At 40.6% G+C, this 27,506-nt stretch overlaps 1 protein-coding gene across 1 annotated transcript; it reads left to right on the top strand.

Moving 5' to 3' along the window:
* Positions 1 to 1,649: 1,649 nt before the first annotated feature.
* On the top strand, positions 1,650 to 26,412 carry KIAA1211 (KIAA1211 ortholog). Its single transcript, XM_009874725.1, has 10 exons — positions 1,650 to 1,769; positions 9,835 to 9,999; positions 12,488 to 12,556; positions 13,826 to 14,008; positions 16,372 to 17,016; positions 17,119 to 17,687; positions 18,003 to 19,963; positions 21,473 to 21,663; positions 22,718 to 22,883; positions 25,792 to 26,412. The coding sequence occupies exons 1-10, from the start codon at positions 1,650 to 1,652 to the stop codon at positions 25,950 to 25,952; spliced, it is 4,230 nt and encodes a 1,409-aa protein (XP_009873027.1). The 3' UTR covers positions 25,953 to 26,412.
* The last annotated feature ends 1,094 nt before the right edge of the window (positions 26,413 to 27,506 follow it).

Here is a 27,506-nt window from a genome sequence, read left to right as displayed (position 1 = left end):
GAGGTTGTCGGGGCTGGTTTCCTATTATTTTTCAGGTTACCTGCAAGAAATTTTGTTATAGAAGTCAAGAATAACTTATAATTTAATCAGTTATAAAAGCTTAATGTAACCCTATATAACATTCTTCCTTGGTAAAAAAGATTCTTTCTTTACTTAAAAAGGTTATGTTCATACCCCAGGAAAAAAATGAGATGAAAAGGTAATAAATGCATTCCAGACATGTTTTATTTTCCAGAGTATGAACAGAAGTATTGTGAACACTTTATAAACAATTAGTGCATTTTAAGTGGGAGAAAAAGATAATATACTAATTTTCTTGGATATGTCAGGCTATAATTTTTCTTGTTGTTTTACTTCCTGTCTCTCTGGAAGTATCGTCTTCCTTGCTTTTGCTGAAGTATTTATTTATAATGTTTTTATCACATGCAGAATGTTGTGTTAGTTATATTGGTAGAAAAAGTATCTATTTTATTTCTCCATTTTGTTTACTGAAGCTATAAATGGGTTCCATAAAGTTGCCAATAGGTTATTAAAAGGAGACATTTAAGACCTTTCAGTTGTTCAGTTTTCTAATGCTGTGTCTTTTATCATGTTTGTATTTTGCTGGCTTTCCACTCACCATGAAATATTTTAGGCGAGACAAGTCATGACTTTCAAAGTTAAACATTCCCCCTCCATGAATGGCCCCCCAAACCCTGAAGTAACAACCCACAAACCTTTCTGTTTAATTCTCAGTTTTCTTGGTGGACCTTTAAAATTTCCAGTAAATTAAACCACTTCTTGTTTAATCCCTTTGGCGGTGGATTTGCAGCAGATCCATATAACTAGGTCGTTCGTGACGCATTCTCCTCCTTGGCGTCGGTGTCTAGGTTAACAGTAACACAGGGGTATCTCTCACTCCTTGTTGCTAATCAAACCCACACGGGTTGGTGTAAATAAGCTTCTTAGCAGTTTGAGGGTTTGATGATAACATTTTATTGTCATTGTGATAATATTCATGGTGATAGGACCAGCTAAGTAATCAGCTAAATGAGATAGCTCTTTAGAATCAGAGTCATTAGAATGGTTTGAATTGGAAGGGACCTTAAAGCTCATCTAGTTCCAACCCTGCTGCCATGGGCAGAGCCATCTCCAACTAGCCCAGGTTGCTCAGAGCCCCATCCAGCCTGGCCTTGGACACTGCCAGGGAGGGGACAGCCACAGCTTCTCTGGGCAACGTGTACCAGTGTCTCAGCACCCTCACAGTGAAATGTTGGGACTAAGCACAAATGCAGGCTTTCCTGAATATGTAGTCTGGTAATGTATGCATTGTCATCATCTACTCTGTATCCTGAAAGTAATATTTAGATTTAAGACTTCTAAGGGAAAACATTTGAGCATTGTAGCATGCCTGTTAAAAATACCCCACTCTGTGTTCTTCCAAGGAGGAAAATTCTGTGTGAAAGAATTGTGTACCTCCATTAAATGTTTCATAACAGAACATGTTTGGATACCCTTCTTCTGAGAATGTTCGAAACTTTTGTGTAGAAGGCAAGGAGGAGGGAAAATCTATACAGAAGGGCAGCTATGATGTGCAGAGTCACTTTCATAAATTAGTTGCTGTGCTAATTTACTTTTTAACTGCTTTTTCCAGGTCCTCTCACTATTCTATGGGCAGTCGAGCTTTTTCCCATGACAGTATTTTTATACCTGATGGGAGAACAGAGAGTGAACAGGCCATCCAAGCAATGTCACAGGAGAACGTTTTAGGAAAAGTCAAAACTCTTCAGGTAAGAATTTGTAAGTGGGAAAATGGTCTCTAGAATGTGTTAAATGTGGATAAAGGGGACTTGTTTTTTCAATAGCCTTGGAGCAGTTCCTCAGCCATGTAAGTTGTCTGGCCAAAAGTGATGTAAATAATTCAAATAATCTGCAGACGATTTCAGTTTTAGGTTTTGGTCTTGGATGGTACGGCAGCAGTGCTGCAAGCAAATCTGTAGAATTGTCTGCACCTTGTGCAACTCATTTAAGTTGAACTCATGGTTTTTGGCATGTCCTGATCTGTATGCCTGAGACCTACAGATGTGGTACTGAGTGAAAAAATGAGGTTAGTGTTGGTGGCAGGGAATGGCATGCAGAGTGAGACTTCTTTGTAGTAGTGATTTAATTATCCTTTTACGTATATTATCCTTCATTTTATCCCTGTTCTTTCGATGGTTCTCGTCAAAAGGTGGATATATTTGTCTCTCCAAAGCAAACAGCACATAAGTAACTACGTAAACAACACATTTGTGTTTTTGCTTCTAAAGAGATTTACACAACCTGCCTTCCATTCTTTTCCAGAAATCTGTTCTATTAGCATGTCAATTCTCTAGCTTTGCTTCTTGTTCTTCTGTAAGATTCCCAGCTCTGTGCCTTTCTAGACCTTGAAAGAGCTGTCGTCCTTCAGAAGCATGTTTCAGTTTATTGCTCAGGATGCTGGCATGCCCTTTCAAAATGGTGATGAATTTTTAATGCTGTGCCAAGTGTCATTGACCTGTAGCTGACTAGTAAAATACCATTGATTTCCTCTGCCTCCAAAGTCAACCCACAGTCCATCTTTTGTGATGAGTGAGAGATCATGCATGTTATGCAGGTCCAACCTTCAGGATGAAATCCTTCCTTCTGCCTGCCTGGTGCTGTCAGCAGATGACCTGCACAGCTCTGGCTGTGCTGACAGTGGGCGAACTTTGAAGTAGAAACCACACTAGGACAGCTCCGATTTCTCTGTGCTGTTTTTTCAGCTTATATTTCCCAGGGTCAGGTTGATTCAATGCATGCAGCTTTTCAGGCTAGAAACCATTATATTTTATATGACTGCTGACTCTGAGCAAAGATGTGAGGTAGTTGGACTTGTCCTGCAGAATGCTTGAGTGTCCTTTGGATACAAATCTCTCTGACTTCTGCAGGGAGCTGTGTTCTCCCTGTTTGTTGGATCTGTTGTCTTGGCTTCAGCACGTTAGCTTCTCTCTGAATAACTTCCCACTTTGTAGGAATGGCTTCTCCCATTTTCAAACTCCGTTTAAAATTACCAGTGGAAGTTACTGCCTTCACTAAACTCAGAGACATGATAAAAAAGTACAATTACTGCAGTTGATAATAACCATCATCACTAAGTAAATGATAACTCCAGAAAATTAAAGCAAAAATAATCACCTTTGACAGTCACAAAATAAACAGCCAGTGATACGCTCTTACTCAGGTGAACTTTGCATAAGGCTTTTTTTGGTGTGGTTACTTGCATGTGTTTTAAGGGAGAGTGTTGTTTCAGCTGCTTGATGTCAAACGTATGCTTGCATTTTATTTAAAATTGAAAGACAGTAGTTCATTTTTATCATTTTAATATAGCTGCAACATCCCAAATTCAGCTTTGTCCACACTACTGATAATGGTGATATACAGAGAAACTCATTCAACCAGAAAGGAAATGCATAACAGATGGTAAATGATGCTTTAACTATTTAGATATTTACACAGAAGTTATATATTCATCTAAATGTCCACGTTTGGGTTTTTTTTATACCCTCCATAGAAAGGCTCCTTATGACAAGACGAGGCACCACTGTATTTGCAAAACCTGCTGCTCAGCACATTACTGTTCCTATTTCCCAAGCCATGATTTCTGCAACTGTTCCCTGAGTTTTAGGACAAGATCATGGCAAAATCCCATTGCACATTTTTAAGTTGACCTTAGAACTGAGTCCCAGGCCTGACCAGTTATTTGGATTATCAGTTCTGTCTGAAGGCTTTGTGCACTCCATACCCCATCCCTCTTTTCTCCTATTGTGTTGCTGCGTGATTTTGCAGTCACAGAAAACACTGATACTCAGTCTGCAGTTATCAGAAGCTTGTATCTACTTTGAAGTCCCTTTCTGCAAGCTCACTACCACTGGAAACATCCATATTTTTTCAAGTGGTGGAACAAGAGGAGCCAGTCCACTCCTTAAAATGAATTCTGTGGCCAGCTCCTGGCCCCAAGTCATTGCTATGCCACCAACATGACCGTGGTTTTGCCCAGGCTTGTATGGCACGGTGGAAGCACAGCAGTTCCAGTTTCAATTTGCCTGGCAAGATGCTCCTCAGTAAGGAAGTGTTGCCAGGATGCAGCGCCCTGGGCTGGCTCTGAACACGCTGTTTTCCAAATGGAGATCAAAAGCTCTGCAAATTTTAAACTTTTTCAGGGTTTTTTGAGGGAGTCATACAGCAAAGATTCCTGGAAATCCTAACTCTTTTTATGGAAGATGCCCAACTGACAGTGTGGTGAAAAGGGTTTTGAAATCAGAATAGAAGTGCAAGCCCTTTCATACTGATGGTGCTGGATCTCATTCTGCTGACCACCAAAGTGTTTCCCCCTTTCTCATCTTGTGTTTCTGCTGAGTTTGGACTGTTGATGAGCGACAAAAAATATCATGCGATGGTGCAAAACTGTAGCAGTCTGGGCAGTGTCTGCACTGGGTCAGCTTCTTATTGTAGGAATTTTCTCTTCCTGATTACATGTGTAAAGTAAATTAGTACTTTCTGTCATAGTTGTCCATTACTTCTATTGATTTTCAGATTGGCAGTAATCATCTTATTAGGCTTTCTATAGGTGGATTTCGTCACGTTCAAAGGTTTTACTGTGTGCTAGAAGTCAGACTGAGAAAAGCCTGCCTTCTTGTCAACCACCAATAGCTTTGCATATCCTGAAGTTATTTTGTGTGGGCTCAAGACCTCTACTGTTGTAAGAGCAGTCTTTTTCTTGTCCTTTTTTGAGCCGCTGAGATTTATCATTACCTAGTTTTTAAGATCCAGTTTAGAAAGCCAAGCTGAACCTGCTCCCACAAAGAGGTGAGATACCTAGGCACTGGTTTTCTTAGTGGTGAAGTCTTCTAGTTTCTTAGGATCTGCTGCTTCTCATACAGGACTGTGAATGACACACAATGTTTACAATCTAAATCTACCAGTGTGTCAGAGAAAACCTGAAAGAAACTCTGGGAGCTTATTTTTGCATCCTTTCATTTCACAGGTTAGTGTTGTGTGTTTTTTCTTGCATCAAAGTGTGTTAGATTCACTTCCTCGCATTTTGCAGCTGTGCTTCTTCTTCCTACTACTGGTATTTGCCAGAAATGGTCAGCAAATGAACAGAAGGCAGTTTTTGTTGCAGACCCACAAAAACTGCAGCAAGTAAAACGGAAGCTTGTTTTGAGCATCAGTATCTTAATGGAGAGTGGAATGGTTCCCTCCGTGCATCTTATATCCAAGACACCTGTGGTAATACTTCTTATTTTCCTCCTTTCCAGTAGGTTTACATGTTAATTTCACATCTAGTTTATTTTCTAAAGCCTCCAGTTATACCAGTGTAACTTCTTATATGATGCTTTTCAGTTTATTCTCTCTTTGATTTAAGATAATAATAATAATAATAATTGCTTATGTGGGATGCTTTGCTTGTTTAGATATGCTTCAGATTTTCCTGTTTGGATAAAGAAGTGGACTCACTTTCATAGAAAGAACAATTATGTAAACTATATTTTTCAGCCTAGAAAAGAAATTGTAAGAGAGAGAATATGATAGAGATGCATGAAATCATGAGTGGAATCAAGGAAATGAATAGAGGACAATTATTTAGTCTTTCACAACATGAGAACAAATGAGCAGCAGCTGAAACTATTAATACTTTTAAAACAAATATTTCTTTATGCATAGTTGGGCTTTAGAACTCATTGTCATACAGCACTTATTCATGAAATATTTACAGTTCAAAGACCAAGGAAACAAATTCATAAAAGAATGTTCCCAACCAGCTATTGACTCCAAAACTCCTCATATGCCACAAATCACTGCAGCCTTTACAAGCAAAATCGCAGTATGGGCTTGTCCTGTTCTTATATATTCCCAAGGCATTTGATTTTTGCATCCCTGTGACAGACTGTACAGGACCAAGTGGAATTTCAACAGCATGGCTCTTCTTAGGGCTACTATTATTGATTTAGTAATTATTTCACAATTATACTAGAAAACATAGTTTCATTTATTTAAGTATCCAGGCATTGCAAACAGATAGGAAAAATAAGTCTTTGAGTTGAAGGCAAAATATGACAAGCATTCCTTCTAAGAACTGTTTGAATGGAATCAGCTGGAATAGGACACTCTGTTTTAATGATTTTGGGGTTTTTTTTAGCTGAACAGAGTGAGCAGCTCAGTGGATCCAGTTTTGGATTCACTCCAGGCACGGAGCTGTAAGAACGGTGTGGTTTCAGGGGGCTGAATCCAACGTGCACGCAAGCAGGCGTGTACACAAAGAGGACCCAAATTGCAGTGAAAGGGGAGATGTACAGCCTGATCTGGGCTCTCTGCCGGTTAATATGGAAAGTTTGTTCTGTGGCATTTCCTATGCAAACACAAAGAGTGCTTTGAAAGCCTGAGCTTTTTAATTTGCTGCAGGTGCCAACCAGTGCAGAGCAATTTAACTTAGGAGTTTTACTTCTGAAGTCATTAATGGTAAGCTGGTATAAAGATGTCAGTTAAACAGTATCACATTTTAGGAAATTATTTGCATGAAATAAATGTGAGCCTGTGTCATGGTCCAGTTGTTGAAGAAGATTTTAAAATTCGGATGAGTGCAAATTTTAAGTGGTGGGGGGTTTTTTATTGTTTATTTACGGTATTTCTTTGCCTTTATTAGATGTGCAGCCCTGCCCCTCACCTCACACTTAATGGCACTGCACTGATAGCTGCTCACATGGGGTGTGAATAGACAAACTGCCACGCACCTCTTGAATCTTACAGAAAAAAAACTGGAGATCAGGTGACCTGTTCTGGAGCCCGGCTTGATGATACCGTCCTGAAGCTCCACTGCACGCATGGTCCCTCCAGCCGCTGTTTCATGGTGTAGCTGTCTTATGTGCTGTTTTGGTGCTGAGAACAGTTTGCAAGACCTGTGGAAATACCTGCACACTGGCTGCAAACTGAGGAAGTGGAATTGATAAAGTTGGAAGTGGAAGGTACAGGCGGGAAATGTTCATTCTCCCTCCTTCTGCTTCTAGCTGACTGCTAGGTTTCAGAGCAGGACAGTGATTTCTGGCTGCGAAATTACAAGTCTTCTTGCACAAACCAGAAGAGACCAATATGCATCTATGGAGATTTCCAAACGGGTATTTAAACACATGACTGCGCAGTGATAGTAGAACAAAATGCCACGCCTGCAACTTCTAATGACTGGCATTGCAGATAGTACTGCTTTGGCAACCATCATCCATGCGCTGTCAGCACAGGGAGTTCTCGAGCATAGAGGATTTGTAGCTTTGTGTTTGGAAATATAAGTGTAATGGAAACTTTTGAGAAATTTGAAGCAGATGCTCCTTTTCAGGGAATATGTCCTCTTCTCAACTGCCTTGCAGCTTCACTTGATGTACTGCTCCAAACTCTAGGTTGGACTATCTGTGTGTGTTCTTCCAGGTAAAAGTTGTGAGTCTTTTCTTATATTTCAGGGACACATTGACAGGGTTTTTATGGATGACCAAGTATCTGTATGAATTTTTCCGAGAGAGGGTAATTCCATTGTGGCTACAGTATAAGCACTTTTTAAAAACTAACAAGGGGCAGGTTTAACGTTGTTCCTTGAAAGCAATAAGGCTACATTTGCTCTGTGGTAACAATAAGCTATTTTGACATTTTATATTCAGCATCAAGTTTGGAGATTAGAATAAAGTGAAAGAAATTGGCCAATGGGGAGCTATTAGTGAAGCTTTTTTTTTGAAGCTGAATTTGTTCAAAAAAGGCCAAATACAGAGAAGATCCTTCTGTCCTGGAAGGAATGTGAGAGCTACTAGAGTTCTTCTTCAGTCTTCAAACTAATTTATGCAAGTCTGGGTGAATAACTTTTAAAACTTTGAAGTAATTTAAAAAAGAAAGAATAAAACGAAAAAACTCAACAACCATCTGTGTACAGTTCATAAATGTTGAGGATAGCCTGCTTCCTGGAAATATGAGGAATATAACATTTTAAACCAGCATCAGAGGACCTGCAGGAATAGAGCAGAATTACAGCCTTCACACCATCTAACACAGACCTATTTGTTCTCTCCAGCTCTCATATATACAATGGGAACATGTAAGATTTCAAGTCAGAGAGTTGCACTGCGAACGTGAAAGTCTGGGAGGATCTGGCGAAACCCTTGCCTGTAGACTGTGGGTGCAATGCCAGAAATCTAGGCAGGAGTAAAATTCTGCCATTCAGAACTGCCCACTGTGCCAAAATGATGTACTGGATAAATTTGGCTACTTTCTGCTAAAATGCAAATGGGCATGAATAATGTGTAACAAAATGAAGAGGCTGAGAAAAGCTATTCTAATTGAATAACCTGATTATAAGAAGCCTGTGCATGTACTTTTTGTCTTACAGAAATCTATTACTATTTTGGGGTAATGTGGATAAACTTTATATAGGAATCTGGTCTACTGGGCAATGATGGCAAGTGAGATTGGTCTGACCTAGATCCTTTTAGAGGTCCTTCTGCTGCTACTAAAGCCTATCTTCCCTTGCCAACTGCTCACCTAAGCCATGCTACTGATTCTCTGCTATAGGAATGAAAAAACATCTTTTACATGATATCCACTCCAATCTTCTGCAGTTCTCAGTGGCAAACTCATGTCAGGGATCTGCATACGTACACGACATTTCCACTGAGTTCAGTTGCTCCACATCTGCACAGTTGCTGCACACTGAGTTCAGCTGCTGCAAATTTTCTGTGCTTGAAAGAAAATAAAGCATGAAAACAACTTCATGGTCCCTTGCTTCCTAACTGGGAATGATTCCCTGAAATATTTCAGGAAGATAGTCTATCAATAAATGTTCCTTACTCCATTTGCTCCTTCTAGAGAAATTCTTTTAACTCTTTTGCAAAAAGTTCACCTTCAAAGACTGTGTGGTATGTGTCTCTGTAATAGCCAGGGCTGTAATTTCTCTAATTCACCCTACCAGATGACAGATATTATATGCTCCTTATTTTACTTGTCTGATGCTTAATATAATTCAAGAGTACTTTCTTGTAACCCCTGAGAGAAGATTACTTCAACAAGGAAAATGAATGGTAGGAAAGCTCTTTTATCCATTCACCTGCTCCATGTCCCCTGCATAAACTTTTTTCTGTAGAAGCAGTGGTGGGGCAGTGCACGTGAGCATGAGCAGACATGAGTTTGTGTATTGTTCCTATGAGATCAAGCATCTGAAGAAAGCTGGGTTTCCCCTCCTTTGAGAATTGGCCTCCTCTAAGGCAGGGCTATGCCAAATCCTTAATGTTTAAAATTTAGGACTAAACATTACAATAAGTATATCCGTAAGAACTGTAGATGCATGAGGCACAGGGCTTGGGGGCTGGAGAAGAAAAAGGTTGCCTTTTGGAGCAGTTTCAGTTTCTCAGTGTACACTTGGCTCATAATCACATTTCTTTGAAACAGTAAGACTTCATAATTGGCTTTTATAAGCACAGTCTTAACCAAGGACGTAGATTAAAAAAAGAAAGAATGTTTCAAAATTCACAGTAAGTTGGCAAAAGGTGGCAACACTGACAGGAACTCAAGTTGATCCTCCAAAATCAGAAAATCATGCTATAAATTCCTGATCCTGGTCACTTTTTAAGGAGAAAGAAGGGGTGCCCATTGTGTTGCAGCAATCGGAGCCTCAAGTTGATTTTTTTTTTTTATTTTGTCCAGAGTCAGAAGTTGTCCTGAATGTTTCTGTGCAGCTTTTGGCGGGAGAAGTGGCACATGCTAGACTTGGCTTGTTTTGCTCATAATATAATTTTTTTTGTTGTTTTTTCTTTTCTTGTTTTTCAGCAACAGTTGGCCAAGAATATAAAATTTGGACAGCCTCCACAAATGACAATTTCTGTGAGGACAATGGGGGAGGCAAACACTAGTATGGAAGAGGATGTGCTGCTCAGTAGCCCTATGGAGATTGAGACTCAGCAGGATACAGTGATCTCACGCAGTGGTAATAAAGTAAGCACTTTAAATCAACGTATTCATGGCACTATAGCAGTACTAAAACAGTAAAGTTCACTGGGGTGTAGCAGATGTCTCCAGTGAGGTGCAACTGAGCTCAGCGGGCTGTTTTACGTGGGTGGGATCTCTCAGGTCCTGCTTCCTGGACTGGTGAGAAGTGTGTGCTCTTGGCATCCTGAGACGGATCCCATGGAATTACCGGTTTGAATGTTTGCTCTTAACTTCCAACAATGAAGAAATAACTCACAGTCTAGCTAGAAGACAGGAAAAATTTCTGAGATAGAAAATGCTCTGAAATGTGGACTTCCCAGCATGCAAGGTGTGCACAGCATCAAATGGCAAAAAGGAAAAACATTCCAAAATGAGAAGGGTCTGGAGGCTGAATCTGTAAGATCCTGAGTCTTGGGGTAAATGTCCATATTTCTCATGGATAGGTACTAAAGGCAAAGAAGGGGGAGAAATATTTTGAGAATTCTCCCCAAACCCAAATGTCTGGTATAATTCAAATAATTACTCAAATTATCCATGAAGATTTTGATACCAGGAGCTGTGGGCATTCAGATGCCCAGAAGGGTCTTGTTCTGAGGGAGAAGAAACAGGGTGAGTGACGGAAACTCTCTGGAAACCCTCTGAGGTGAGACTGGTTCTATGTAATGTCTGGGGGGCAAAGGGACATCCTTCCCTGCCCGGAGGAGGCTAATTTTGCACCAGGGAACCGTTGGGGAAGGCACACGACAGTCCACTATGCACATGCAGCCCTTAAAATCCTGGAGGGACACCGAGGCAAAGGCAAGTAAGTGTCTTCTGCAGCTCATACCTATGTTCAGCCAAACATGCAAAAGATTTGTGGCTGAGGTGGCCCAAATTCTTCATCAGTCTCCAAGGGGCAACATAGCTCCTCTGTGACCGCTTCCTTCATGTCTGTGGTTGGATCTGTCAGGGGGCCAGGCATTTGGGTAGGGTCTGCACGCTCATGCCTCTCCCTCTGCAATCTGGAAGGATGGAAATGAAGCCAAAGTAAGGTCTTGTCCTGGGTTAGTGGCCGTCTCAGCCCTAACCTGCGACAGATTGGATTTTTTTCTGCTGCACAAATACTTGCTTCTGAAGCAATAAGTTAAGGTGAATTGAGAGCACCCAGCGTGTCTCAGAGCACAAAGAGTGTGACTGCAGATAGATTTTTGGCTACCGTACCCTGGTGCTGTGTGAGACTGTGCTTGAGACCAACACAGATTCTCTGCAGACAGCCTTCTACTGGGTCCTGCAGGAGATCCGAATGTCACCTAGTGACCTCCAGCTCAAAGGAAAAAATAATTCAAGCACTAAAAAAACCACTAGAGTATCTTTGTGTCGTAAGGAGGGTGAGATTCAAGTCCTTACCAGCTACCCTTACAAATATTACATTTTGAAAACAAAATGAAAGCCTCTCTGCATAATTCTTTTTCCGAGTACTGAAGGAGCAAGCATCCTTACTCAGAGGAGATTGCAGACACCAGCAAGCCAACGCTACATGCATAGGGTCAGCCAGAGCACTCGTTACTCTCTTTTTCTGAGCACTACTCATTACCTGCTTTATCCGAGATTCCTGGCACACAGCAGCTTGCCTAGCTTCTGCTCCTGTCTCTGCTGTTGGCCTTGTAATTCCTCTGCACGTTGTGGGAGGAAGGGGTGAATTCTGTCAGGGCTTGGTGGTTGTCAGAATCACATAGTGCTGCTCCACTTCAAACAGGTTTCCTGTGTTGCTTCACCACTTCTGATTTTCCCAGCTGAGTAACTTGAATCAATGGCAAGAGTTCTGGGCTTCTTTTCATTTAACCTGTGTTTCTAAAGCTGGGGTTTTTTAGGCTTTATACTAACAATCATGTGTACCTGGTGTAATGGGAACCCAACATTCATTAGGTTATCAATACTGTGATATAATGATGAAAACCAATGTTTCTGGGTGTGATGAATGCTGCTTCAACCTCTGCACCTTAGAAATCCTCTCCTGTGAAATGGCTTGGAAAGGGACGGTAACAAAGGAGTCTGCGTGACTGATGGGCTCAGGGAGGGGGTGTCAGTTTGCTTTGTAAGAAAAGGAGTCATCAATAACCTGGAGTTGGAAACTCCTTGCAGCAGAGGTGATGCCTGATCAGGTTCCTTTTTTTTTCCTTAGGCATAGGCCAGGAGGAAATAAAGTTATCAAGGGCTGATTGAAATCCTACAAAGCTGTGCTCTCTCTTTTGATTTGGAACCTGGTTATTTTGTTAAGGAAGTGTGAGTGTTTCACCTTTTGGACTGTCTTGTAGCAGCAACAGCAGTGATTCAAGGAGCAGCAGAGAGAAACTCATAGTATTTAGGAATAAAAGTTGTTTATCCGTCAGTCCTTTAGTGACAGGAAATATAGTAAAAATCCTACCCTAATATGCATGATTTCATGAGTCCTTTGAACCATATTTATTAGATCCTTTACATTTTAATATATAGCTGTGGTAATCTTATTTTGCAGTCCACTGACACTCCAGGCTTGTTGAGAACAATGACTTTGCCTGGAACAGGTTACGAAATGGAAGAAAAGGTAAAAATACCGTTTACACTTGCTTTGCACTGAGCTACTTTCTAATTTTTGTTATTAGAAGCCTGTAAGTCAGTTTTTACTTTAATACATACTTCATTCTTTCATTGATCATCCAAGATTTTGTGTATGTTGCACAGTTTGGGTGCTAGTAAATAAGCAATACCTAAGACTGAGAAGTCTGTAAGAGCTGATTGCAGGAAACAGCAGAACTCTGTCTCTGCCAGTCTTGCAGCATCCCTGCATCTGATGTATTAATCATAGAGCCATAATTTTCATAAGTACTTCTGCTACTTTGTTATGCCTACATGTAATTCAATGAGCATATGCAAAATGTTCCATCAACTTTTAAATAATTGGTTCCCTGATTAGCATATGTTTAACCTCAGAAGATTACAGAGATGTCCTGAAAACAATGTATGTGATTTTCTTTCCTAACAGAATATGTTTTCTTCCTTCTGTTTTTTTCTGTCTTCTTTTTCCACTTGGATTGTGCCAAATACGAGTCTCAGGATGATAGCTCGGTGACTTGTAGGAGGGTCTGATGACAGGCTCAATCTTACATGTCTAGACGTACAGTTCCATTGTATTTATCCGTGAGTGGAGTCTCACTAAATCACTTGGCTTGTATTTGCAATTTCTGAACCCAAATATTTGAGGAGGCAAGAGAAAAAAAATGCAGGTCAAAGCGAGTATTATCTTATTTTTTTGCTGCTCTTTTGTACTAGCTTGGTCAATTCCACATGACTCTGGAGGGGAGGTTTTCCAAAGGCACTGTGCCAGTCTGAGATCCATTGCTGTAGTCATCTCCCGTGCAGATAGTACAGCTCTGTAGCTGTTCTGTTATAATGCTTAGATAAGTCAGTCTGGTTTGTCTGAAGTGTATAATCTATATTATTTAAAGATGTAGACATTCTTTTCCACAGTAAGCAAACTTTACATATCCCAGTGTTTGATGTTGCTTAAAACTCTGTCTTTGCCCTCCTCATTCCCAACAACTTCAGAGTTGAGCTAAATCTTTGACAAAATAGTTAGAATTGTCTAAGTAGTTTTTAAGTGAAAAATGTAAAAACATGTAGTACTGGCAATAGGAAAACATCACAGCTGTAACTTTAATGTCCAAAGTTCATGATTTGTATAATGGAAAAAAGAGCTTGACATATTTTCTGCTAATAACTCCTTTACATTCAAAACTGTAAAAGCTTTTTGTGTTTTATTTATTTAAATTGAATGAATAGCTTAAGAATACCTTCTTGTGTTTGATACAAACAGATCGCTCCTGTCAAATCATCTCGGCCAAAAAGACAATTTTCCTGTTCTGGCACAATTGAAACAATCAATCTGGATGCGGTTCCCCAGGCTGTTGCTCGTCTAGACAACAGTGCAGCTAAACACAAACTTGCAGTGAAGCCAAAAAAGCAGAGGATGTCACGAAAGCACAAGAGATTAACAAAGGTATCGAATCACTGGTGAAACAGCGAAAGGAGGGGGGTTGCTTTTGAAGCTGGGTACAAAATAACCATAACTGAGTGCACCAGGAGTAGCTACAGAGGACTCTCTTAAGGTGTGATTAACACTGTTGGAGATAGCTATTGGAAGCTTCTTCAACAAATCTTGTGTCTCCAAGGCAAAACAAAATGCATGCTCCTTTCATTTTGTCTTGAAATCAAGATAGGGACCTAAAGATGAAACCCTAGGAGAGAAGATGCAAAGCAGTTTTAATATAGACAGCTGAGACAAATACTACTTACACCTGAAGTACTTCCAGTAGGATTTGACATTGGGAGGACTTTCTGATTCGAGTTTTTCTAGTAAGAAATTTGGGTCATAGAGGTCTGAAGGATATCAGTCACTGTTAATTACGCTTTGGTATAGGCAATCAGATGGTGCAAAATTTGATGGGGGAAAAAAAATTAGATTCTTTAAAACTGGCATGGGTTCTGATGTTGTCTCGAAGCTGAGTTTGTTTCCCGGTGGACAATAAGCCTGTCTTGGACACTGAGGCAAGATATTGTCGCTTACTTCATTTCTGCGCAGAGCTGAGCGCTAGGTGGCAATTCCACAAAGCTAACACACCACACCAAGGAATTACAATGTATTTATCTTGTTACTTGATTAGTATAAACATGCCTAAATTTACAATTGCTGGTCAGTGATAACTAAGCCTTCTGTTATTGGTTAGATATATTTAAATTAGCCTCACTTTCAATGTAAATTAGCATATGTGCTTCTTACGGGTGGGGGAGAGCAAGTTTTCTTTCGTTTGAATTGGGTAGGTGGTTGCGATCTCCCCCTGCCACCTTTACCTTTGGCTGACTTCAAGTCCTTTGGCAATTACTCAGCTTTTTCAGCACTCTCTGGGATAGGATATTTCCTTTTCATCTTTTTTTTTGTTTTGGTTCATCTTCCATGGTGCAGTTGCTAGCAAGGCATCCATTTATACAAAGTAATATACTTGTACAGTAAAGCTATTGAAATAACATGCTTACCCAATAAAGCTATTGACCAGTGGTGCTCTTTAGAAGATCTGTATAGCATACTTAATCCTAAGTGAAACAGTGTCACTATAACTTAAGCATTAATCCATATATATGATTTTATGTAGTTGGTACTGACAGTAGTAATATCATTGTCTTATAAGAAAGAGTAAGACTTAAGTAACATGGCTCTTGCTACAGCTACAGAGTGAATTATCAGATCCTCACTTTGTACACTTACTGCATGTCTGTTTTGCTTTTTATCCTGACATCTTACTAGTGTTTGTAAATGGGACAAGACTATTCAGCTAATGCAGGGTTCAGAAGAGGCCACTGTCCTTTCTTCCGCACCACTGTATGTGCATTTATCACTCTTGCAATGAAGAAATCAAATTTAAACCTCTTGTTTGTACAAAATGTTTAACTGGCGTCAAATGATAGCTCAGCAAATGATAGCTAGACAGGGCATTAGCTGGGCTGTTTTGCTCAAGGAAAGTGCTGGGAAAGTGCTCTTCAGGTGCAGCTCATCTTCAGACCATGTCACTACGGAGGCAAGGAGTGAGCTGTGAAGAAGATCTGCATTCAGCTTGTTCCCAGTATTGCACCCACACACCAGGGCTGTTGGGGAAGCACAGAGAACAGGCCAGCAGTTAGCACACGGCGTGTACAGTCCAGTGTTGCTGGGAAGCTCTAGGTTCTTTGTCCGTGCATGGTTGGTCCCACAGTTCCTGTGATAGAACTGGAGTCTCAGCACAGCTAATGAGGAAGATATCCTGGCTCAGGATTTGTGAAAAGCAACCAAATTGTGTTTCCCTGAGCAGTATTCTTTCCTGGCTAGCGTTGCAGAGCTCTTTTCTGCAAGGCAACAGCTTCTGTCTCTGCAAGTAACAGCTAGATTTGCCATGAAGGAACTGGCAAAACAATGCCCTTAAGCAGGTGCTAATTATTTCAGGCTTAAAGGATGGAGCTCTAAGTAGTAGAACAAGCATATGAAACTTGTGCTCTATTCCTTGGGATTCTGTAAATTTGAAATGGCAGGTCTCAATCTGGATTAGTTCATGTACACCGAATGGTGATTCAGTATTTAGCATTATACTGTTATCTCTGTTGGGATATGTTACTTTTTTAAAAGCTATCATTTGAATAGCTGAGAGGCATGGGATGTATGACAATGTGATCCATAAATTGGAGTGGCTGTGTTGGTTCTGGATCTAAATAATTGTGGGCTTTTTAAAAAATAAAAATATTGTTTTGCATTTGCAACCATTTGATTGTTCACTGTAAAGAATAATAAGCCAATAGACAGTATTTAGTAACTCCAAACTTCTCTCCCAATTTTAGGGCTCACAAAGTTTAACAATAACAGAATTTGAACCAGAGGACCTAGAAACTGAGCTGTATGGAGACAGATACCCAGGTTATAACGGACACATCATAGCTGACAAACTAATCCAGAAGAGGGATGAGCAGAAGCAGCTTCAGCCGGCAGAGGAGAAAAGAATTGAAGATCACTGGGGGATCTTTGAGGCTGAAAGAATAAGACAGATTGTAGAAATGGAAGAACAAAAAGAAATGGAAGAACAAAGGTGCCAAAAACTCGAGCAGATGCAGAAAGAGCAGGAGAGAAGGCATTGTGATGAAGAGAGGAGGCAGTATCTCCTTGAAGGAGAGACATCTTTGAAAACAGAATTAAAAGCATGCAATAAAGAGGAGAGAAGACTGCTGGAAACTGAAAAGAGGCAAGAGCTGGAAAAGCAGAGGTGCCAGGAACTGGAGAAGCAGAGGCAGAAGGAGTTGGAGGAGCAACAAGGACGAAAGCAGGAGGAGCAGAGTCACCAGGAACAGGAGCAACAGAGACGAGAGCTGGAGGAGCAGAAGCGCCAGGAACAGGAGCAGCAACAGAGACAAGAGTGTGAGAAGCAACAGAGACAAGATCTGGAGAAGCAGAAGCTCCAGGAATGGGAGGAGCAGCAGAGACGAGATCTGGTGGAGCAGAAGCTCCAGGAAAAGGAGGAGCAACAGAGACAAGATCTAGAGGAGCAGAAGCTCCAAGACTGGGAGAAGCAACAGAGAGGAGAACTGGAGGAGCAGAAGCTCCAGGAACGGGAGGAGCAACAGACACAAGATCTAGAGGAGCAGAAGCTCTGGGATTGGGAGAAGCAACAGAGAGGAGAACTGGAGGAGCAGAAGCTCCAGGAATGGGAGGAGCAACAGAGACAAGATCTAGAGGAGCAGAAGCTCCAGGATCGGGAGAAACAACAGAGAGGAGAGCTGGAGGAGCAGAAGCTCCAGGAATGGGAGGAGCAACAGAGACAAGATCTAGAGGAGCAGAAGCTCCAGGATCGGGAGAAGCAACAGAGAGGAGAGCTGGAGGAGCAGAAGCTCCAGGAATGGGAGGAGCAACAGAGACAAGATCTGGAAGAACAGAAGCTCCAGGAACAGGAGGAGCAACAGAGACGAGATCTGGAGGAGCAGAAGCTCCAGGAATGGGAGGAGAAACAAGGGCAAGATCTGGAGGAGCAGAAGCATCAGGAATGGGAAGTGCAGAGATGTCAGGAGTTGGAGGAGCAGAAGCATCAAGAGCAGAGGCATCAGGAGCTGGAGGAACGGAGACAAGAGCTGGAGGAGCAGAGGAGGCTAGAGCTGGAAGAATTAAGGCATAAGATTGAAAACCAGTGTCAAGAGGAAGAAGAAAGAAATTGGCTGAAGGAAGAAAAAGAATTCAGGGAACAAAATAAAAAAGAAAAACAGAGACGAGAACTGGAAGAGAAAGAGCTTGAGGAAGCAGAAATAAAGCTCAAGCAGGAGAAAGAAGCTGAGAGTCTGAAGGAACAAAAGAAACAGGAGGAACAAAGGCAGCAGTTGAAGGAGAAAGGAGAAAAGACAGAGAAGGAACAACCCCAGGAAGATAAGAAAAAGAAATGGGAGGAGCACAGAAAACACAAGCTCAAAAAGCAAATGCATATGGAAAGTTCAGACGGTATGCAAGAAGATGAACTGAAGCAGCAAAAGGAACAAAATGAACAAAAGTGGAACATTCCAGAAGAGCAGGAGATAGACACAGAAAGACAAAATCCTCAGCAAAATCAACAAGAAAAATCCTTGGAACAGCAACAGGACAAGGATCAGTTGTGTTCTGTAGGGGTTGATAGGCATCTGGTAGAGGAAAAGCTCCAAGAAAGATCAAGATCCCAAAAACTCAAACAGACAGAAAAAGGGAATAAAACAGCAGAAGAAATCCTAGCCCAGAAACTCAAGAGAGAAGTCGAGGCTCAGGAACAAAAGCGAATAGGAGAAGAACTTCGGTGGCAAGAGGTAGATGAAAGACAGACTGCATCCAGACCCTTCACATTTCAAGTGTCTTCTGGAGATAAACAGATCATATTTCAGAAAGTAAATCTGAGTCCAGTCATGCCTGTCAAAGGAGCAGGAGTGTCTTCTCCATCCATCAAAGACTCCAGGATGCACACTGCCAGCAAGGGCTCTCATACGCTTCCATCATCTGTGTGCGTACCCCACACAGCTATTTTGGTTACTGGAGCACAGCTGTGTGGCACAGCAGTTAACTTAAACCAGATAAAGGACACAGCTTGTAAATCATTACTTGGCTTAACGGAAGAGAGAAAAAATGTGGATATTCCTTCACCAGAGAAGGCCCAGAAAAAAACCCAGGATCCCAAACCTAGCAGCAGTAAAATGAAATATGCACAAGAGTCATTGAACAACCAGGCTGTACTGGCTGAGTGGGCCTCTATCCGTTCCAGAATCCTAAAGAACGCAGAAAGCAGCAAATATAACGAGAAAGACCGAGTAAGTGTCTGCAGACACAGTGATGACTGGACTCCCCGAGGACGGGGTGCTCCCCATGGCAACTTGAGGAAAACCCTCTCTGCAAATGCAAAATTCTCGATAATGCCAGCATGGCAGAAATTTTCAGATGCTTCAAAAAACAATATAGATGCTGAGAATGTAAGTGTGGCAACAGGCAATGAAACAGTGGCTGTGGGAAGAACCACTGGCTTATCTGCTGATTCGAAGGAGGATGTGGCCTCCACATTTAAGGATAACTTAGCTGAAAAGGCTAAGGAGAAAATGGAAACTCATAGGGAAATTACAGACAACACAGAAGGCTGTAAATTTGCAAAAGATCTTCCATCTTTCCTTGTTCCAAATTTTCCTCATTCTCCAGGTAAAGAATTACCCCAGGCAGAACTTCCTGGTGTTCTGGAAAATCAGCAGAATAACAGCACAAAGAAAGCAGATAAACCAGCACCAAATGGAGAAGAAAATGTTTCTCCTTTTGGGATAAAATTACGAAGGACAAACTACTCTTTACGTTTCCATTATGATCAACAGGCAGAGCAAAGGAAAAAGAAGCGATACAGCGCGGGAGATAGTTTTGATGGTGTGCCTGACCCACTAGTTACTACAGAAGGTGAGAAAGAGTCTGAGGTTTTTGCTCCACAGGAGAGTACACCCCCTGGCACAGGGAGAGTGAACGTCCCTGGTAATTTAAAAGACTCAAAAGACTCTTCAGTTACTGCAATGGAGACTTCACAACCGGCAGTCACACCGGTGGTCCTACTAGCCACTGGCCAGAGTGCTTTAGCCCCTCAGGAGAAACCGGCAGGCAAGTCACTGCTCCAGCAGAAACCTGCTTTAGCTCCAAAGCCCACCAGTCAGACACCGCCATCGTCTCCTCTCTCTAAAATTAACAGATCAAGCCTATCTGATGCACTAGGGCAAAGGTTGGTTAAAACTGAATCAGATGGTGGCTGGAGAAGAGAAGACAGAGCGAATGCAGCACGCTCCACACCATCCAGTGAGTATAAGAATGAAGACGAAGAAATCAGAGAAAAGAAGTCGTTTTTCCCATCTATAAGTATTCCATGGAGAGAAAAAAATGACAAAAAGCCTGAGCCATTGAAGAGAGGTATGTATTTTTCAAAGGTCGTTTAGCTATTGTCTGCATTTCTAAAATGAGATACTGGAGGTCCAGGGGAAGACATTTCGTCTTGAGCTGTAATTTTTACCTGGCATGTTACTTGTGGAGTACTAGCACGTTGCTTAGGCTTGTCTGAACGAATGGGACTTTCCAACCCCACAGTTTAATTCAGAAATACACAAACTCAGCATGATCAGTGCTACCTGCTTAGGAAAATTAATTTATAGGAGGTAACTGAAGTGTGTGTGAATTTTCCTTGGTAGAGATGTTGCCTAGTTAGGCAGAGGATGGACTCAATGTTCCTCGTGCAACGGTGTCATCAGAGCAGAAGGAATCATTTTTATAATTTACTTTACATTGTTTCTGTTTGTTAGGGGAATATTATCTAGCTTAAAAACTATGAAGATCTGGATCCCCTTATAGTACCTATTCTGGGTAAATTATCTAACCCAATATAGCTGGGCACAGGAGTCTGCATTTCAGGGGCACTCTTCAGTAATAGAAACAATTACCGTAGCCATAGTGGCTCTTCAGAGAAGGGCTGAAAGCCCCTGTGTCCTCAAATAGTATTTTATACAGGAGCAAAAATTACCCTTTCAGCATAAGAACACCTAAAAGAACAAGGCAGGAATTCAGCGTTTAATTGGGAAATCCCGATTTTTTTTTTTCCATTCTTGAGTTTTGCAAGCATCAAGACACTTCTAAAACTGTATCTTGGTGGAACTGCTGCCTATTTTTTACAATTTTTTTACACCTTTTCCTTTCACTTCCATTTTCAAATGGCAATTTATGGAAACGAGTTGGGAGGGCAGCTGGGAGAGCTGGGCCACTTGAGGGTTTCTGTGCTCACTGAGATAAGCGGGAGTACTTTTGCATCCCAGTCCTGCTTCCTGCCACTCACAGCTCTAAAACTGGATGCAAGCTCCAGTGCAGGGTACAGAAAGTCAAATGCTCAAGTGACAGTTTAAGGAAAAAAAACCAAACAACAAACAAAAGAAAAACCCAACAACATTTTTAAGAGAGGCCGCGTTTACAGGAGTACATCCTTTCAACCCCCATTTTTGGCCAAAGTTTTGACACTCCTCTGATTTACAGCTGGAAAACCCAGGAACTGCAGTATGTAGGGACTGGATCTCTTTCATCAGAGTTATAAACAATGCATATGTATCACTTTCCCTTAAATATCTCACACAACGTGAGTATTTGTAGTAAATACGGCTGTAAGTCTAAGTGCCTGTGGTAGGCTTTTTCACACACACACACACACAAAAAATAAGATATACATTTGGACAGATCTGTGAGCGTGTTGAATGAGGTCTTATCCTTGAAGTGTAAGAACTATGTCTGGATTTGCCATACAGTCCGTGAAGGTCTGTGCATGGAGTGGCATTCGATGGGCTTAGCTCTAGAGTTTTCCCAAGGTAGAGAAGTTGTGCAGGTTTACTCAAGACAAGACATGTGCATTACTCAACCAATTCTTGTCCTGTTTTCTTTCAGAAAAGCCTGTCCTCCAGAGCAGGCACTCTTTAGATGGCTCTAAATTGATGGAAAAAGTTGAAACTTCACAACCGCTTTGGATTACATTAGCGCTGCAAAAGCAAAAGGGATTTCGTGAGCAGCAAGCAACAAGGGAAGAGAGGAGACAAGCCAGAGAGGCGAAGCAAGCAGAGAAGCTGGCTAAAGAAAATGTAAACAATAATATTAGAAACACTGATACCATTATAGCTGTTACCTAATTTTATTACATGAAAGGGAAATTTTTTTATATATATTTGGTTTGTAAGATTTCGTGAAAGCTAGAATGACAGTGAGTAAAAAGTAGTCTGAAAGTCTGGAGTTCCCTTCTGCAAAACTAAGATCTCCAGGACAAAGAGTGTGACAATTTTAGTGTAAACTCTAATGCCTTAATATCAGGTGGAGGTTCATGGCAAGTGAAAGCATGACTACTATGCAGGTCGTGGAGCAGAAGATTTCTATGCAACATGGTTCTTTCAGAGCTTGAGTAAATATGATGTTAAGCCTTAATGCTTGGGGATTAACAGCTGGACTACACATTTATAACTGAGTATTAGTAAGTTTGAATTTATTTTTATTGGAATATATTATCTGGATAAAATGCAGACAAATGAAAGAAATGAACTGTCATGTGAAACATCCAAATGCCTAAAAAGCAGGCACTGAATGAAAGTATCATTTCTTTCCTGTTCTCTAAATAGCTATTTACTACCCATGGTATTCTATTACTAAGAAAAACAACAGTACACAAATGATGCTACACAGTGATGCTGTTTATAGATACCGCAGATGGTGAAAGGGGAGATTATGTGGATATCTAAGTATATTTTGATTTGTTTCTTATAAGACACAAATCTCTGATGGACGTGTGCGTAATTAAAGACACAGATAATTGGCAGAAGAAAACAGCAGAGGGTGTGAAGTTGCCCGCAAATGCACACTGTGTTTCAGTGCTGTATTTAACAAGTTGGGCTGGCTCCAAGTGTTCAGCATTTTGACTGAAATGACAACATGACAAATTTAATTTTTTGGGGGGGTTGTGGATTTTGGTGCTTTTTTTTAGTCTCTACTAACTGTTAGTTTTAGAAGTATCCAAGTCTTTTCATGCTTTGCCGAACAGGAAGATACGGAAAGGACAGGTGATGAGTGAAAGCATCGTGTGTGACACCTCTTAGAGCCATTGCACAACCATTTTTTTATTTAGCAGTTTTCCTCCCTTCCTTCTAGGCTGCTGGAAGTAATCAGCCAGATAATAAAAGCAGCAGCAGCAAAACAAGCACACTGCAGAAATCTACAACTCAGGAAGGGGAGAAGAAAATTGAGACTACTGTATCAAGACTAGAAAGAAGGGAACAGCTAAAAAAGTCAAACACCCTTCCAACTTCTGTGACAGGTACAGTGATTCAGACTTACTCTGGGAATAATGGTATTGCATGTTTCTGAGAAAGTGAATGAATGATTATTTTTTTTTGCTTCATGTATTATCCCTAGCATTACAAATTCATTTTATTTCAGCACAGAACAAAATAACTTGTCCCAGTCTTGTGTGCTCGCCATTATGCTGGAAGTATGTAATTGTAACAGGTTTTTACCAGGTTCCCCAGGTTATTAAGGTTGCACTACTGCATTTCCTTAGAATTGCCCTAGTTCAAGTTAAAATAATCAGGCTGTCTCCCCAGGCTATATCCAACCGTATTTTTGGAACATGACTAACGCACACTAGATTTGATTTACTGTAAACTGCAATTGCAGTACTGTTTTGCCTTTAGCTTGGGGGTTAGCACAGAGGGGGAATGATACTTAACTTGTACAAAGCGTATTTGTGTAGGAAATGAAGCACATTGCGTTCCCACATCTCCCAGTTTGCCAAAGAGAAATACCACAGAATATTTGGAATGAATATTCTTGTTTCATTCAAAAATGCAAAACCTAATTGATTCAGTTGAAGGTAGCCTGTCACTCTGAATATAGGACTTCTCCCTCCTGGTCAGGTATTTGGCATGGAAGGCTGGAAGCAGAACCTACTACTTTATCTGTTACTTCAGTTAAGCTGAAAAAACTCCATGTTCAAAAGGCAGGCAGATTAAAATAAATACTTCCTCATGGGAGAAAAATATGTAGGGTGGTGTAAGGCGATTGTTGAAATAGAGACTTGCCTAATATCTCTCTAGCCAACATTAGTCCTAATTGGAGAAGAGTACAGACGGGTGTTGAAGAAACCTTTTTACAAGTTGCAGAGTAAACAGTGTGGGCTTCTTTCAAAGTAAATACACGTCTCAGCTGAATCTATTCGTTACCACTCCAAGCCAAGAAATATGGAATGCAGCTATTGAAAGCAATGAGGTAATTAATTGCTCTGATCTGTAACAGTAAAAGCTAAAGGTGCTCTTCCTGCAGTACAGCCAGTTCCAAGCTGAACAACCCCTACGCACGCCTGTATTCAGTTGGTTCACCAGCCGCACGTCCACCCTGTAGCAGCACACTGGTGCAGATATCCCTGGGAACTGATTTTACTTGCAACACCTTGGCTTGGACTAACGATCTTTAACAGTCCCTTCTAACCCAAACCAGTCCAAGATCTCATACAGATTGCCCCCAAACTTTCCTGCTCCCTGTTAGCCTGCTTCCAGTGTCCCAAAGGGCTTTGGCAGCTGGAGAAGCTCTACAACATTCCTGTCAACCTCTAACAGGGCTCCATTGCAGCCTCACCCCAAAAGAGTCTGTGGTGTGATGTTAAGGTCAGTTCTAGAGGAAATCAAACCCTAGCACAACAGACGATGCCAAATTAGATCAAAGAAGGGAGATCAGTCTGCACTAGAATGAGTTTCGGGAGAAAGTTCAGGAGGAATTACCAATTTTGAATTATCTGAGGTGAAAGCACAAAACTGTGTTGGCCCTAAAGGAAGTAGTGACTGGATTGCCATGTGGTTACTGGCAACATCTGGAGCCAGGTGGCCATTAACTACATGAATTTACTATATAGAAGTATTCGCTTATTGTGGATGATGACATGGATTTTGGTTTCCCACTATTAGGAGAGCATTTAAGGCAGAAGAACAGGCTTGAACATGTTTAAAATAGAAGTTTGCTGAGTCCTCCTTTAAGGACATGAAACAAACACCCAAAACTTGAAGAAGTTGGTATATTTCAGACTTGCACTTGAGTCTTCTACACAGATAAGAATACAATATTTGAAATAGCATAAAATACTATAATATTTAAAATAGCTTTTCAAAGTGCCTGTCTACAGAAATAGCTGCTGCTACTATTCACTTACATATATGTGAACATAATTGATGAAAGCTACACTAAAAAGAAAAATAAAAAATTTTTGCCATCCATGCAATTTTAAAATTTTTTTAAAACATTCAAAACTTGAAAATTAAATGCAACTAAAAGTCACTTGGACTGAATCTGAATATTTAACCAAAAGAGCATTTTGGCTCAAAATAAAAACATGTAAGAGAGGGATTAGTGAGGAATTACTTTGTAATAAAGATGTTTATTACTCCCTAAGTTTCAGATAGAACCTATGGAGTAACTGTAGCTAGAACTGTTTATATCCAGGCTGCCTTCAAGGGCATTCACTGCCTCAGAATTGAACAATCTTTCCACCTGACTTCTACAGTTCTGCTCTGTCAAGTTGGTTCTCTGAAATCAGTTGCTTAATCAATATATTTTCTTGCTGAGACACCTGTTTATCTCAAAGATACTATTTTCAAGAAAACATGACAAACAACTATTGGAGAAAGCTAGTCACTGCTTCTTCAGAATAGTCTCATGGGAGTGGTTAACTGAGGCAGAAAACTGCAGCACCACTTTATTCTCTGTGCTTATTTAACAACTCTAGTCTGCAGGGGGAACCTAAATCCTACTGAATACAGGTGGGTTACACGTGTGCAGCAGCTGAATTACCAAAGAGGAGAAAAAAACCCCAGTTTTATTTCCTATTGTTTGCCACACTGCAGATATAATTAAAATAGTTTATGTAAAGGATGATGACTGGCAAATTGGAAATGCTTTCTCTGGATCTCACAGAGACCGAAAATTTTATCCCTAGCTTTGTGAGTTGCTTGGAGTCACCTCTGAAAAAGGCAACTCAGCTCCTTCTAACTTGATTAGTTTGCAAATACAATAAAAAGTAAGATTTAACTTAAAGAGTTGGAAATAAATATTAAGTGTTAGATCAGAATATCTTCACAGAAAAGAAGTGACATCTCTAGAATCCTGCAACAAAGAACAGGGTTCAGCTAATGTGGTTTTTTTTTTCCCTCTTCCTCTCTGCATCCCATCAAAACCAGTGGAAATTTCAGACTCTGTTCCATCAACCCCTACGGCAAAGGAGGTGGCCAAGAGATTCTCTACGCCTGATGCTAACCCTGTGTCAACAGAACCGGCCTGGCTTGCATTAGCTAAGAGAAAAGCAAAAGCCTGGAGTGACTGTCCACAGATCATAAAGTAAACTGTAAAATTACATCTCTGTTGCTGACTATTAATTGCTTTCTTTTATTTATTCAGCTTTTTACACATGACAAAATTGAAAATGCATGTATTGAAGGACTGAAAACTGAACTGATTACCATTTTGCTCTAGCTCACTGTAAAGTCTACTTAAGTCGTATATTCCATTGCTTTGACAAATAGCTAAATGAGGTCATGGCAAAAAATTCCACAGCTAGACTTTCTCAAAAATGTAAGAATGCTCAGATAATGGATGTAAATTTCTGCAAATATCATAATAAGGGACAGAACTTCAGTTCAGAAGCTCCATAAATTCTGTGGGTATTCAGTTCTGGAATTTTAGATCTCAGAAATTTTTTCAACACTCCATTGTGGAAAATTAAGGCAAGATGCATGTTCCCTTCTCTTATTCCTTTTCTTTTTTAAAGTGTTAAACCTGCTATTTGAAAGCTTCTTCCCTAATGAAGAACTTCAGGAGATACTGTTCCACCTGCAAATGATAAGTAGAAGGATGGTACCATCCAAGTGCTGAGGTAATTTCTTTCATTATAGGATTAATACAGTATTGTCTATATTCCCTCACTCCTGGGAAGAAAACAATTCATCCCACTTAAAAAAAAAAAAAAAGTTTCTCAAACAAAAATCAGAAAGTTTTCAGAAAGAAGCCAGGGAGTCAGTGTTTCTTCTAGCTGTTTAAGTACAACACTGTTTGTGCTTGGCCATATTTAAGAGGCATAGAGACAGCGACTGTAGATTGGAACTTTAAATCAATTGACTAGAACTAAAATAAGTAAAACTATTCCTGTGGTCATGTAGCTGTAGAACTGTCTCAGTAAGTTCCCACAGGAGTAAGACTTGCAGAACTGAAGTTAACTGAGAACTGAAAGCTACGACAGTGAGAGTCTCAGGAGCTTAACTCTGCATTCTTCCTAATTTTACTCCACATGCAGCTTCAGGTAGTTCAGCTAACTTCCTGTACTTTGACCAATACAGCCAGAACACTTCAGAAATAAGTTTACTTTCCCCATCTCAGGTATCTGCTGTGGCAGTTGAACACTTTTACTTCTTGTAACTAAAACAGAAATGTTCACCCCCTCCCTCTTACAAAAAAAGGATAAAGTTCATAATGTAATAAACATTTCACTATCCTCAACATCCCACAGAAATAAATTTTAAAAAGTCGCACTAGTAAATAAATCCGTAATGCACCCGAGTTTGTTTTATACGGTTTTCAACAAATGTGAACATCTCCTTCTTATAACCATAAGGATCAAAGGATCCTTTAAGCCTACAACGTCATAAAGGGAGGCATTTTCATGGGAAGAAATTGCATCATTTTAGAGTGATACCACGTATGAGGAAGTACACTTCCATGTGGAAGTACTTTAGCCAAACTGCTGTATGCAGCATGAGGAGTAGCACTTTAGATTATACAGAAAGCAGTGATTCCTCCCATTCCAGGAACCAAAAAGGGCTTGTCAGAAAAAGTCATTATTGAATATGCTATTTCCCACCAAACAGAAAACAGCTGTTCAGTATCATGGTTACAATAGCAC

This window comes from Apaloderma vittatum, unplaced genomic scaffold, assembly GCF_000703405.1.
Source record: "Apaloderma vittatum isolate BGI_N311 unplaced genomic scaffold, ASM70340v1 scaffold11418, whole genome shotgun sequence".
Classification (NCBI taxonomy): Eukaryota; Metazoa; Chordata; class Aves; order Trogoniformes; family Trogonidae; genus Apaloderma; species Apaloderma vittatum.
Note: the sequence above shows the minus strand (reverse complement) of the source record. Positions and strands in the feature narration are given on the sequence as shown.

What these genes read in the sequence shown, in the direction of transcription:
- KIAA1211 (XM_009874725.1), top strand. Translation starts at nt 1,650, where the DNA reads ATGGGCAGTCGAGCTTTTTCCCATGACAGTATTTTTATACCTGATGGG. An exon ending in GTTACGAAATGGAAGAAAAG is followed by an intron (nt 12,557 to 13,825) that starts GTAAAAATACCG and finishes TGATACAAACAG; the next exon opens with ATCGCTCCTGTCAAATCATC. An exon ending in CCTTCCAACTTCTGTGACAG is followed by an intron (nt 22,884 to 25,791) that starts GTACAGTGATTC and finishes CATCAAAACCAG; the next exon opens with TGGAAATTTCAGACTCTGTT.